General features: G+C 44.5%; 2 protein-coding genes and 1 non-coding gene across 3 annotated transcripts; 2 read left to right on the top strand and 1 right to left on the bottom strand.

The window, feature by feature from the left end:
- Positions 1–2,698: 2,698 nt before the first annotated feature.
- Positions 2,699–2,837, bottom strand: LOC135639263 (small nucleolar RNA snoR77). The gene has a single exon (XR_010496887.1). It is a non-coding gene; the product is annotated as a small nucleolar RNA snoR77 (small nucleolar RNA).
- Positions 2,838–5,121: 2,284 nt separating this feature from the next.
- Positions 5,122–10,113, top strand: LOC103984865 (elongation factor G-2, chloroplastic). The gene is made up of 4 exons (XM_009402426.3): positions 5,122–5,453; positions 6,717–8,131; positions 8,585–9,097; positions 9,677–10,113. Exons 1-4 carry the CDS (start codon positions 5,207–5,209, stop codon positions 9,842–9,844), a joined length of 2,343 nt encoding a protein of 780 aa, XP_009400701.2. The 5' UTR covers positions 5,122–5,206; the 3' UTR covers positions 9,845–10,113.
- Positions 10,114–10,236: 123 nt separating this feature from the next.
- On the top strand, positions 10,237–12,542 carry LOC135638538 (pectinesterase-like). Its single transcript, XM_065151683.1, has 2 exons — positions 10,237–11,636; positions 11,733–12,542. The coding sequence occupies exons 1-2, from the start codon at positions 10,754–10,756 to the stop codon at positions 12,419–12,421; spliced, it is 1,572 nt and encodes a 523-aa protein (XP_065007755.1). The 5' UTR covers positions 10,237–10,753; the 3' UTR covers positions 12,422–12,542.
- Positions 12,543–13,488: the final 946 nt, after the last annotated feature.

The raw sequence follows: 13,488 nt of genomic DNA, 5'->3' as shown, positions 1-13,488 counted from the left end.
CGTGTCCTTGGAGATACGAGCCAAAAGCGCCAGCGCCGGCAATCACGGCCGGCAACCGCCCAAATCGGCGCGCAAGGGACGTTCACGTGATTGACGGTGGAAATCAAATTCGACGCCCGACTGATGCGAAAACAAAATACGGGTATAATAGTAAAAGAGCATGGCCGAGAGTCACATGCGCCGCACGCCCCCAACCACCACATGGCCGCCCCCTAATGCATGAGAGGATTTTGATTGTTGACGATAAAGTCTTACCATTTATCTTCTAAAAAATGAATTGTTTATTACTAAGAAAAATCATAATTATTTTTATCATCAAAATAATATTTTAAAAAAAATATTTTTTATGATTTTAATTTAATTATGAATTATCTTTTATAATTATTTATCTTTAGTATTTCGATCCTTATATTTTTAAAAATTATATTAAGATCATATACTTATGAAATTAAAACAGTTAATCTCGTTTCTCCTCACGAAAATATCATACGATTTATCAATGAGTATGTATTGACTATATCTCGTTTTGATTTATCATTGTGTACGTATGATGTTTTCGTTAGCAGAATTGATGATGTGAGGAAAAGAAAAATAGAATTTAAATATATCATTTTTATAAATATAGAAATCTATTTTTTAAAGATATAAACAACGAGATGCTAATGTACGAGTGATAATTTATAATTAATCTATAGATTTCAATCGATAATTGTTGGCCACAAAGGTTATTCGCAGGTAATTATGTTCGCATGACAATATATAAGTATGTGTTTTAGTCCAACATTTACAGCTTAAAAGTGAGTCGGCTTTTCTCCACCTTTATCTCGACCACATGAATTGGGATGGAGCTGTCATCGCACACACAACACAAACACTCGACATCTCACCACATAGCTTTACTCGCGTCGCAGCGGGTGGGAGAGGGTGGAAAGTGGTCTCTATTCCAATGAGGTTAATCATTGACGTGGTCTCCACCCATCGGCATCATACGAACGGTGTAGACCATGTCAAGATGGATACCTCGCTCTATAGCTAGAAATCATGCAAATTTCAAGAAATAAAAATAAAACGGATAGGGTTGACAAGATGTTACCACATAAAAATGATCATGTAATTTGATAGGATGATGTGACCTCATGCAATGCCAAGGACTTATCTTTCTTTAGTGGAAGACAAATTAATAGCAACGACTCTCTCTCTATGTGCACTACCATTATGTGGAGAGTGGATTGGTCCACACCGAGATGATAAAAGAAAGGGTGCTTGGTCTAGTGGCATACAACAAATATGGATAGTTTAATTCACAAAATTAATTATCCGTTATTACATTAGTCCTTTGTGTCTCCTTCTCTGATTAATTAGATGGACACAAAATTAAATATGGATAGTTTGATTGGGATGTCCTGTTTGTAAACATAAAAATATTATCACTTTTAATAACATCATACCAATACCAATATCGAAATCGAAAAATATAGATCAAATATAAGATATTAGGTACCTTCGGATGTCATGACAGAATATGATCTCCTAATATCTATAAAAAACAACAAACAGTAAATTAATTTTTTTTTTATTTTCTTAATCTTTCATAGAATTATAATTATTGATGAAATAAATAGGATACGAAAGAATATAACTTTAGTCTATGATAAATTATTATTATTATTATTATTATACTAATATAGGATAATCGAAAATTAGAATTTATTGATGGGAATTGCTTCTGCTATGAGGTCGGAAGGGAGACCGCATGGAACGGAGATTGACTTTTCAAACAACGTCAACGTCCGGACGTCAACCAACTCCGAATTGGACTATTATTATTATCATAATAAGGTCAAAACAAGCTTTGGATTCACAACGAATTCCCGCACGACACTAAAACTAACACTCTTATCTCAGTATAACTCTCCGAATCATGTGTTATATTTGCATCAGAACGCCGATATAAATCCATCCATCCACCCGTCTTCTCCTCTCTCTCTCTCTCTCTCTGGTGCAACTAAGATTGCAGCAAGAGGAGTCGTCCGTGGCAAGAGGAGGACACTCGATGAGGTTTCGTTTGCAGATGCCGCACCTCGGCGACCACGGGAGGAAGGAGAAGACGGCTGCCCAGGGGACACCCCCCAAGGGGTGCGTGGCGGTCGAGGTGGGGCGGGAGGGTGATAGCGCCGCTGATCACCACCTTCCTCACCTTGAAGGTTGAAGTGTACCTCGAAGTTTTGGATCAGTTCTTTAAATTCCCAGCGTTTTTTGGGGGTTTAGATTTGAATTAACTCGTGATGATGACGAAAAGTAGTGAATGTATGATAAGTACACTCTCTGAATCCGAATCGAAATTGATGGTTTTATCTGCTATCATACCTTCCTATATAAATCCATCGATCCTAATGTTTACATATTAGTGTTCCTAATGTTTCTCTTGATTTCCACTAATAATTATTTGCGTCATGTAATTTTATGCTTCTCGTATATTTCTTCTTTGCTAAATGTTAATGAATTTGCTGTGAAAAATATTTACATCTATTCCACTGCAAAAGACGCAATTAAAAACCAAACATACATATATTACGAACAGAAAAACATAAAAATAACTCACAAAGGTATCGACCACTAAGGTTTCATGCTTCGATTCCTTGTCATCTTTAGGTCAGAGAGAGAGAAAGAGAGAGAGAGGGAGAGAGAGAGAGAGAGGAGTGTGCTAAGGCCTACTAGATCAGCATCAGGGAGCGGAGCTCTCAGCCGATCTGAAGGAGCCATAGCTTTGATCGATTTGTTATCCGAGCAAAGCAACACCGCCGATGCCATCGTTGGTTGGACAATCGGGGCTGCCTGACTCTTTGCTCGACGCAACCACAAAAACATCACACACCAAATGCAACTCAATACTGTAGCAGAGGAGGAGGATAACAGAGGAGGAAGCAGTTCTAACTATCGCCGCCGGCGAAAGCAATTCTTTTGCTGGATGCAGGTCGAAGATTGCAACCCTACTCCCTTCTATAGAGCCTTCCAACGTACCAAAAAGACTAATATACCCTCCCTCATCCAAGTAATCTAAAATCGTTTAATTTAGTTATATGATTAATAATAATGATGATAATAATATAGCTGGTGTGTTGCATACAACCACGTAGCTACAAAGAGGGAATTAGATCCATATACGTGAACATGGAGATCATAGAACTGTGCATCTTGCCTGGGTATCATCCGTCTTTGTCCGGATCCATCTGCAAAGCGCATGCAATGGGGTTAAGGGGAGGACATGGCGGAGGCCAGGCCATCGACGAGGGCCGAAGCATTGCTCGTCAGCTGCGCCACCTTCACGATATGGGCCCTCGCCGTTCACGGCGTACCCGGTCACGCAGGTGTCGTCATCCGTGAGCGCCGCTCTGACCCAGGTTTGTATGTTGCTGATCCGAAACCTCTTGCTCTTGCCCCCCAAGCGCCCCATCGTCGTGAGGGCTCTTGGAGCTCGCTCACCGAGTCGCCGAGCGTCTCCATGCCGAGGAGCCGTGCTACTGATGGCGGACATCCTGGTTATCATGGTCGACGTGGACCGGGCGCTGGCGAGGCTCACGGACAGGGCAACGTTGGCCAGATGCATGGGGCTGGTGTGCTGGCATAGGCCGAAAGGGAGCTGAAGCAGAGCTTGGGGTGTTCGGTGGCGCTGCGAGAGGTTCTGATGATCTCCATGGCATGGCTTCAGACCGAAGCTAAGGAGCATAAGAGCGAACAGGCCGGCAAAGAAACACAGGTACAAGTGGCCTTGTTTCCACGACTCTCCATCGCAGGAACTGGCAGCAAGGGGATCGGAAGAAGTGCCTTCTTATAGCAGACAAGAGTGGTGCCACTTGAATTGACATCCATGAAAAGGTCGAGAAAAAGCCAGGTGAAAACTGACGAGGATATCTTCTCGTGGTGTAGCAGAACTCGAAGGGTAAACACAGCTGCAATGGTGCTCATCACGGTAAGGACAAATCGATGAGAAGTGGCGTGTTCTCGAGTGCAGGGCTCCGATTATGCGAAGAATCCGTAGCCACAGTGATGGTCCCTCCCAGGCGTTCACCCGTGACGAGTGGGACGCTGCGTGATTAGACTCTGCGCTCGAAGCCCTCCGATGGAGGAGAAGGTGAGTTCGACTACAGACAGTAAAGTACGTTCCCCAGGCAAAATTTTTTCTGCGGTGCATGCGATAAGATATAAGATGGCAGCAGGAGATGATATCATGCGATCTAATATAGTACTCATGATCATTATTATGATTCTATCTAGAGCAGGACTGCTGCTATCCACCTCTTGCTTATCCTCCCCTTTGCTCCCAGGATTCAAGTGGGAAGAAGTATTTTCCTTTTGTTGCTGCTTATTTCATCTGTTTGCAGCCTCTCAACGAAACAACAAATGGCATCTCTACTGGTAATGAGATGAGTCCATACTTTTAAGAGATACAGATATTTGTCACGGATAATGGATATTTATGAAGTGAGATGAACTCGGACTTGCTATGACACTGTATGTCTGGTCCCAAACCAGTGATAACTTAGTGTCCATCCACGTCGGCATTGGATGCAGCCATCGTATTATGCATTCCATTTTACATATTACTTGTTCTTGTGATGTACTAAGGCAGCGTGTTCAAATCAATTCGAACCTTTCAGATTGAATCCATTTAATATATATATATATATATATATAAAGGTGAGGGCGGGAGGGTAAAGAGCACCATAACACGCCACAGCTTTAGGCCACAAGTTTTGATGGGATCAGTCTGTGGTCATTTCACATATAAGAATGGAGCCCAACCCATTCCCACTTCTCTTACCCACATATTCCAAGGATAGGAAGCCCGTCAACGTGGCAGCTTCCCAGCCCTTGGAAGCACCAAATTCTAGCTTCCACCCTTGCACCAATTCGAAACATCGAGCCACGAATCACGGACCCAATCCTTCGGTCGTACCAAATTAAGACCCAATCTGGGCACCAAATCTGTCAAATTGGATCGATCCAGACCAACGAATCTTGAGATTTCATCGAAAGTTAGGGGTTAAATGTGACAATTTAATGACAAAATCCCCCAATTTAAATTCGGCTGTCATCCGGCTAAGAATTCTTCGGCTACGAAGTGTGCATAAATTAGTAAGAGGGTGAGGTTTACATCGAGAGAGAGAGACAGAGAGAGGAAGAGGAGAGCGAGTAAACTACGGGCATGGCGGGGGAAACCATGCGGATAACGGCCTCGGCCACTTGCGGCGGCCTCCACGGGCCCCGTCGGCGCCTCCTCCCCATCGCTCCCCGTCGTGGCCTCCTTGGGCCCAACTACTTCTTCACCGCGGGCCTTCGCCACGCCGCCGCCTCCGACCTCTTCGGTAGCCTGCGCCTCAGGTCGAGTCCGGCGGCCCCTGCGTTGCAGGAGAAGTGCCGGAGGATTCCTGTGGTGTCCATGGCCGGTGATGGTGCGTTCCTCCCCGTCTCTCCTCTTTCGCTCTTAGCTTGTGTGGCTTACTGTACCTTTCCTGTCTTCAATCTCTAGATTGTTATGAGTCTTGGAGGCAGTGTTTGTGATAGCGCTAGATGCATTGAGCCTGTTTGATTAAATGTTTGAGAAGCTACTATTTCTTTACTTTGTTGCTGACAAAGTAAATTCTTGAATCTAGTTAGTGAGGTTATCCTTTGTGAAATCCTTGAATATTTAGTTTCCTTGCTTATCATTCCATTTTTGTGGCTTATCTTTAAACTCAGCAAGTTTACATAGACACACAGGGCAAGGCTGGGATATCGTATCATGGGGGCTAATATATGTGTATGTGTTAATTTGGTGACAATTTGAGAAATCATTAAATACTAACTTAAAAATTCAGATAGAAATAGTACCCATTTTATTTCCAGTAGTATAAAATGGATTACTTGGATGTAGAGTGGAGACGAGAGAAATGTACAATTCTCACAAGTAAAAAAGGATTTTTCTTTATTTAAGGGAATGATTTATTACTATACAACAATAGAAAAAAGAAAGAAGGGCTCAATTAAGAGGATTATTGTGTGGGTTGAATGCGAGTCCAGATACGTGTGCTAAAGGAATCCTCTTAAAAACTTCCTCATGCTATGTGTTGCTTTCACCTCACTTGTGAACCCACAGGTTACCAAGTTTGTAGGAGGTCCACATTGCATGGCAAGTTTCACTTGGGGAACTTTTGACACAACACTTAGGTAGTTTCTATGTGGAATCAGACTTCCATTTAAGGCCAAATGGGCAGGGTACTTGTGGTACCATGTAAATTACTAAGCCAAGGAGGGCAACGGTCATCCTTGGCCTTAATGTGGGCTCGTCCATAGATGCATAGGGCTATTGCTGTAACCTTGTATCCAAATGTGTGGATCTCTATTTGTAAATAGAAACATTATGTTTTTTTCATAGCCCCAAACGAAAATCATGAGATGCATTATCATTATTTTTTAACGTAATTTGGAAAATGACATCGCAGAAGATTCTTCACATGAAAATTGATAAAAAAATCAAGATGCTTTGTGTGACACTTTTGCCATGATTTTTTGCACTCTTCCTTACAATATTTTTCCCCTTAGTTCTTGCTTCTCAGTGTAACCAATTTGGCTTGTGCTTCAATCCATAAATTGGCCTCACGATGAATATCAGGGGACATAGTTTGAAAGCAATTTAACTGAGATGCAAGTAACACTTGTTTATTTATCACTTACAGAAACGAAGCGGCAAGTGCCATTGAAGGACTACCGCAATATTGGAATCATGGCACACATAGATGCTGGAAAAACTACAACCACAGAGCGCGTTCTATACTACACTGGGAGAAATTACAAGATTGGTGAGGTACATGAGGGCACAGCAACAATGGACTGGATGGAGCAGGAACAAGAGAGGGGAATCACTATAACCTCAGCAGCAACCACCACCTTTTGGAACAATCACAGGATCAATATTATTGACACTCCTGGTCATGTGGATTTTACACTTGAAGTTGAGAGAGCTCTTAGAGTATTAGATGGAGCTATATGTTTGTTTGACAGTGTTGCTGGTGTGGAACCGCAATCTGAGACTGTTTGGAGACAAGCTGACAAATATGGGGTCCCCAGAATATGTTTTGTCAACAAGATGGATCGTCTTGGAGCTAACTTTTTCCGAACAAGGGATATGATAGTTACAAACTTAGGCGCAAGACCTTTAGTCATTCAGTTGCCTGTCGGTGCAGAAGACAAATTTCAAGGAGTTGTAGATCTGCTGAAAATGAAAGCTATTATCTGGTCAGGCGAGGAACTTGGTGCAAAATTTGTCTATGAGGACATACCTGCTGATCTCCAAGAAATTGCTCAAGAGTACAGAAACCAGTTGATAGAGACTATCGTTGAATTAGATGATGAAGTAATGGAAAAGTATCTAGAAGGAATCGAGCCAGATGAGCAGACAATGAAGCAGTTAATTAGGAAAGGCACCATATCAGGCAGTTTTGTCCCAGTTTTATGTGGATCAGCATTTAAAAACAAAGGTGTTCAGCCATTGCTTGATGCTGTTGTGGACTATCTTCCTTCACCTCTTGACTTGCCACCGATGAAAGGTTCTGATTCTGATAACCCAGAGGTGACCATTGAAAGGTCTCCTAGTGATGATGAGCCATTTGCTGGACTGGCTTTCAAGATCATGAGTGATCCATTTGTAGGATCTCTTACATTCGTGAGAGTGTATTCTGGGAAGTTGTCTGCAGGTTCTTATGTCCTCAATGCAAATAAAGGAAAGAAAGAGAGAATAGGAAGACTTCTAGAGATGCATGCTAACAGTAGGGAGGATATCAAGGTAGCTTTGACTGGTGATATTGTCGCTCTTGCAGGACTGAAAGATACAATCACAGGTGAAACACTCTGTGATCCAGAGAAGCCCATAGTTCTTGAAAGAATGGACTTTCCAGATCCTGTCATTAAGGTTGCAATAGAACCCAAGACCAAGGCAGATGTTGACAAAATGGCAATTGGTTTAATTAAGCTTGCCCAAGAGGATCCATCTTTCCACTTCTCAAGAGATGAAGAAACAAACCAAACTGTTATTGAAGGAATGGGTGAGCTGCATCTTGAGATCATTGTCGACCGCTTGAAGAGGGAATTCAAGGTACGTCTGGCATATATGTTGGGTCTTTAGGTCCTCATAAGTAGGTTTTGGTATGTTTCAGAACTTACAAACAGTCTCTGCTTTGGCTGTGTTTTTCATGGTTCTTTGGAATTTTTTGCGTATATTAGCGAATATGAACTGCAAGAGATCAAATATTCCTTGTTTTATATGCGTTATCACATTTTAAGGTGATGCAAGTGATATAGTGTCAACTAAGTTCTGTGATATGTTACTTGAGTTGAGAACTGAAGTTCCAGTTTGTTGGTCCATGCATATTTTGAATGTTGCCTGTGATTTCTATAAAAAAATATTTCCGCACAAGTCATTCATGGAATTTATTTTTGAATTTGTTGTTTGGTTGTACATCTTTGTCTGTGCTTTCTGTTCATGGATATGCTATTCCTTATTTTGATGGTCCCTTGTTACTTATTTCATATGTGACTTGGTGAACAGGTTGAAGCAAATGTAGGCGCACCACAGGTGAACTATAGAGAAAGCATCTCAAAAATATCAGAAGTTCAGTACATCCACAAGAAGCAGTCTGGTGGACAAGGGCAATTTGCAGACATCACAGTCAGATTTGAGCCACTGGAGCCTGGCAGTGGGTATGAGTTCAAGAGTGAAATTAAGGGAGGAGCAGTGCCAAAAGAATACATTCCTGGAGTCATGAAAGGGCTGGAAGAATGCATAAGCAATGGTGTGTTAGCTGGCTACCCAGTTGTTGATGTCAGAGCGGCATTAGTTGATGGCTCCTATCATGAAGTTGATTCCAGTGTTCTAGCATTTCAACTGGCAGCCAGGGGTGCTTTCCGTGATGGCATGAGAAAAGCAGGTCCAAAATTGCTTGAACCTATCATGAAAGTGGAAGTAGTCACCCCAGAAGAACACTTGGGCGATGTTATTGGTGATCTAAACTCGAGAAGAGGCCAGATCAATAGCTTTGGTGATAAGCCAGGTGGTCTTAAGGTATGTGAAAAAATGAACCCTCCATGACATTTGCACTCTTTTTTTTTATTTTTATGAATGACATAACAGAAACTAAAAAATTGCCTAGCTCACATACCTGGGCTCGATGAATATTTCAACGTAAAATCTCTTCTAGTTGAAGAAGGGAACCAACAGCTAGGCCAAAGCCCTTGTTGATTGGTTAAATTTGTACTTTTTATTGGTTTTCTAGAACTTGCAATATATTGTTGAACACTCAGGTCAGTTTGAGGACCCATGGAGTGGGTCAAAATTTTCAACTAAACTGACCTGCAAGTTATATTCTTGCTTGTCAAATTAATTATTTTGTAGCATGTTCGAGTAGGTTTCATATACTGCAGACCTGAGCGATCTCTTCACCGTCATGACTTGTTTTGTTAATTTATTCTTCAACTTTACAGAAGTCATTAGTTGTCCTTTTTCTTCTTTCGTACATTGGTTCTTTGTTTATTGTTTTTGTCCCATGACATTCTATGGATCTACAACTGGGGTGGTTGCTTACAGATGCTCCTTAAACATACACTTACCATGGTTTTCTTTGCTGATGCCTTGAAATTGCAGGTAGTCGATGCTTTGGTACCACTCGCCGAAATGTTCCAATATGTTAGCACCCTTCGTGGGATGACAAAAGGACGCGCATCTTACACAATGCAGCTTGCACAGTTTGATGTTGTCCCACAGCACATCCAGAATCAACTCTCTGCCAAACAGGAAGCTGTCTCGGCTTAGGACGAGGCCACAAATCTTGAAATTCTTTTTGATCCTCATGTTTGGAGTCAGACATAGCAGTTTGTAATTTTCATATTTATTGAAAATATAAAGGGCTGTGTTCCTGTCGACAGTAGGTAATTTCTTATTTTTGCCAGGTCTTCCTGCTTTTTCAACAATTTTAGTGAAGCAAGATCTGAGTTAATTATGTTTCCAATATTCATATCCAAAGTAACAATACATAATTGGTGTGATGACTGCCATCACATGAAAGTTTATGTGGTTGTTCACATGTCTTTCTTTGTCTATGCTCCTTCTATCTTCTTGCTGGAGTAATATCACATAGAGCTTATATGATGAGTGTGAAGATAGCATGATGCATATGCACCCCATGTGATTGAATTTTGTAGTTGAAGGAGCAGCCGTTTTCATTTGTCTTGAAGGTGGGTTTACAACTTCCAGATGGGCAACCACAATAAATTAGGAAACAATAAAAAGAGTGAACCCTCAAATTTCATCTGCCAGATTGAAATGAAGTGTGTCTCAGATTGGAAGAAACCTCAAATTTTACCTGCAAGAGTAGGAATTCAAACATCTGTCAGTAACACATTACTTGTCTTCATGTGATTCAACTCCCAATGGTTTCCAAGCTGCCTATATCTCAATATTTAATCATCACCCAAAGTGTTCTAAGTTTCCATCCCCATTTGCTGCTCCCTTATCTTCACTTGTCCGTAAATTAAATCTCACCCAACCCTTAGCTTGATTGCAATTGCTCAATCTTTGCTTGATTGCTCATCATCGATTGCCCTTCTCACCCAAGCCATGCCAACCCTGCAAGAATCCTTCGCTTAAAAGCCCCCACACGCGCATCGACCCCACGCCCTCCCTCCTTCCCCAAACCCCACCGCAAACACCACACCATCAGACATGCAAAGTCTACCTCCTTTCCTCTTCTTCTTCTTCCTCCTCCTCCTCCTCTCCTCCTTTCTGTCCCCCTCCCTCTCCTCGCATGTGTCCGACGACATCGAGTTCTGGTGCAGCAACACGCCGCACCCGGAGCCGTGCCGATACTACCTCGCCCGCAACCCTTACCTCGGCGCCCCCAAGGACAAGGCCCAGTTCTATAAGCTCTCCCTCCGGCTCGCCCTCGACCTCACCCTCCGCGCTCAGAGCCATCTCAAGCGCCGCGGTCCCGTCTGCCGCCGCTCCCCCGAGAAGACCGCCTGGCTCGACTGCTGGAAGCTCTACGCCAACACCGTCCTCCAGCTCAACCGCACCCTCGCCCCCCCGCCCGGTGCCGGCTGCACCGCCTTCGACTCCCAGACGTGGCTCAGCGCCGCGCTCACCAACATACAGACCTGCCCCAAGGGATTCCGCGAGACCCGCACCTCCTCGGAGCTCATCGGCCCGGTCGTGCGGTACAACGTCTCCGACCTCGTCAGCAACTGTCTCGCCATCAACAAGCCCGCCGCCGCCGATGCATACCGCGGAAGGTTCTCCAGCTGGACGACGTTCGGTAACCGGAGGCTCCTGCAGCTCTCGGCGGCCGCGGACCTCGTGGTGGCCAAGGACGGCTCAGGCAACTTCCGAACCATTAAGGAAGCTCTCGATGCTGCGTCGAAGCGGATGCAGGGCAGGAGGGACTCCAAGTTCGTGATACGCATCAAGGCTGGTGTGTACAACGAGTACCTGCAGGTAGTCAGCAGCTTGAGCAATCTCGTCATGGTCGGCGACGGCATCGGGAAGACGATTATTACCGGAAGCAGGAGCGTTGCCAATGGCTACACCACCCTTAGCTGTGCAACCTTCAGTAAGAGACTACACATCCTCGGTTAACGGGCACGCAAGCGTGCATGCATGCATGCATTACCGATGAGTTACGTCAACCTTTCCATCCTCATTGCAGGTGTGTTTGGTGATGGATTCGTAGCGAGCGGGATCACGTTCAGGAACACATTCGGTCCGGGGTCGCAAGCGGTGGCGCTGCTGTCGGCGTCGGATCGCTCCGTCTTCTACCGGTGCAGCATCGAGGGATACCAGGACACGCTGTTCGTGTACACCCAAAGGCAGTTCTACAGGGAGTGCGACATATATGGCACCATCGATTTCATCTTCGGCAACGCGGCGGCGGTGCTCCAGCGCTGCAACATCTACGCGAGGCGGCCCCGCCACGGCGAGTCCAACGTCATCACGGCCCAGGGCCGCAGCGACCCCAACCAGAACACCGGGATCGTGATCCAGTCCTCCAACATCAAGCCGGCGACGGAGCTCCTGCCGGTGCGGCGGACGGTGAGGTCGTACCTCGGGAGGCCGTGGATGCAGTACTCCCGCACGCTCTACCTACAGAACTACATCGACAGCATCATCGACCACGCCGGGTGGCTGCCGTTCCGGGGCAGCTTCGCCCTCAGCACCTTGTACTACGCCGAGTTCGAGAACACCGGGCCGGGGGCGAGGATGTCGAGGCGGGTAAAGTGGCCAGGCTACCACGTCATCCGGCGGGCGTCGATCGTGCGCCCCTTCACGGTGGGGCGGTTCATAGCCGGCGGTTCATGGATTCCGTCCACCGGCGTGCCCTTCAACCCGAGCTTGTGACTCCGTAGCTCGCATTCTTACTAGAATAGCTTTGTCTGCATTCACCATCGCAACGTTTTTACTGCGTCTCATTGTAAACCACAAGCAATAAGCAGAATGGAATGTCGCCATGAAGCGTATGACTCGTAGATCTTGTTTGCTGTTCTGGAATCTAACCATGTCGAAGTCGGTCGCCAAACGCAGTGAGATGTGGCGTACAAGGGATCGGTGGTTGCCGCTTCGACATCGGAGTGAGTGATCCAAAAGGTAGGAATCGGAAGAGTGTGTGACTAAAATAGTGGCAACCCGGGCCGGCCGATGCTGGAGCGGCGGGTCTACGGCTTGCGCAGCTGCCGATTTGCGTCGGAGGGACAGCTGAGATCGCCATGGCCAGCTGTTGCCAAAAGGGAAAGCAATAACACGAGAGCTACACACTGCTTATTCGATCGGTCATACGCCGTTGGAATCAACACACGTGGTAAGTCACACGGCAACCAGACCCAACTTGTTGACTTCCTCTCGATTGCACTATCGTTCAGCAAGCTATCCATCACACCTGGCCATGATTTGATAGGGGTTCGCATGGTTAATGACAAGAAGCATTAATCTTAGATGATGTGGTCCAACTTTTCAAGCACCCGGTGCTGATCCTCTATTCATTTTAGGTATGATGTTGACGATATGCTCCTAACCGTCTTTCTAATATAATTAAACAAAAAAATGTGTTTACTAGCCAACTCTCCTCCCAAAAATTAGCTATAAAAATCAATCCCCGAAACCAGTTCGAGGGACGGACACAAAAAAAAAAAAAAACACTCTATTAAGCTTTATTAAATTTTTTTATTTTCTTTACCTACTTTAAGTGTCGGAAGAGTAGAGTCGAGAAACCCCATAACAAAGATCAATTGTTCAAGACCATCGTGCCTAAGAATTTCCACGGGGTAATGTGAAGCATCACCATATAAGGACAAGTAGCACATTGAGACAACTTTGAACATCCTTTGATAGGCATATCACACCTCAAAGAAACTATGAGTCAATCGTCATGAGCCACTAAAGCTTTAGAAGTTCGCTTATTATCTTAATCA

This window comes from Musa acuminata, chromosome BXJ3-5 (genome assembly GCF_036884655.1).
Source record: "Musa acuminata AAA Group cultivar baxijiao chromosome BXJ3-5, Cavendish_Baxijiao_AAA, whole genome shotgun sequence".
NCBI lineage: Eukaryota > Viridiplantae > Streptophyta > Magnoliopsida > Zingiberales > Musaceae > Musa > Musa acuminata.
The sequence above is the reverse complement of the archived record's forward strand: the minus strand, read 5'-3'. Positions and strand labels throughout refer to the sequence as shown.

Excerpts from the sequence above, each read along its gene's own strand:
- LOC103984865 (XM_009402426.3), top strand. The coding sequence starts at position 5,207 with ATGGCGGGGGAAACCATGCGGATAACGGCCTCGGCCACTTGCGGCGGC. Across the intron at positions 8,132-8,584 it reads GCTTGAAGAGGGAATTCAAG|GTTGAAGCAAATGTAGGCGC; the intron begins GTACGTCTGGCA and ends CTTGGTGAACAG. Across the intron at positions 9,098-9,676 it reads ATAAGCCAGGTGGTCTTAAG|GTAGTCGATGCTTTGGTACC; the intron begins GTATGTGAAAAA and ends TTGAAATTGCAG.
- LOC135638538 (XM_065151683.1), top strand. The coding sequence starts at position 10,754 with ATGCAAAGTCTACCTCCTTTCCTCTTCTTCTTCTTCCTCCTCCTCCTC. Across the intron at positions 11,637-11,732 it reads CCTTAGCTGTGCAACCTTCA|GTGTGTTTGGTGATGGATTC; the intron begins GTAAGAGACTAC and ends TCCTCATTGCAG.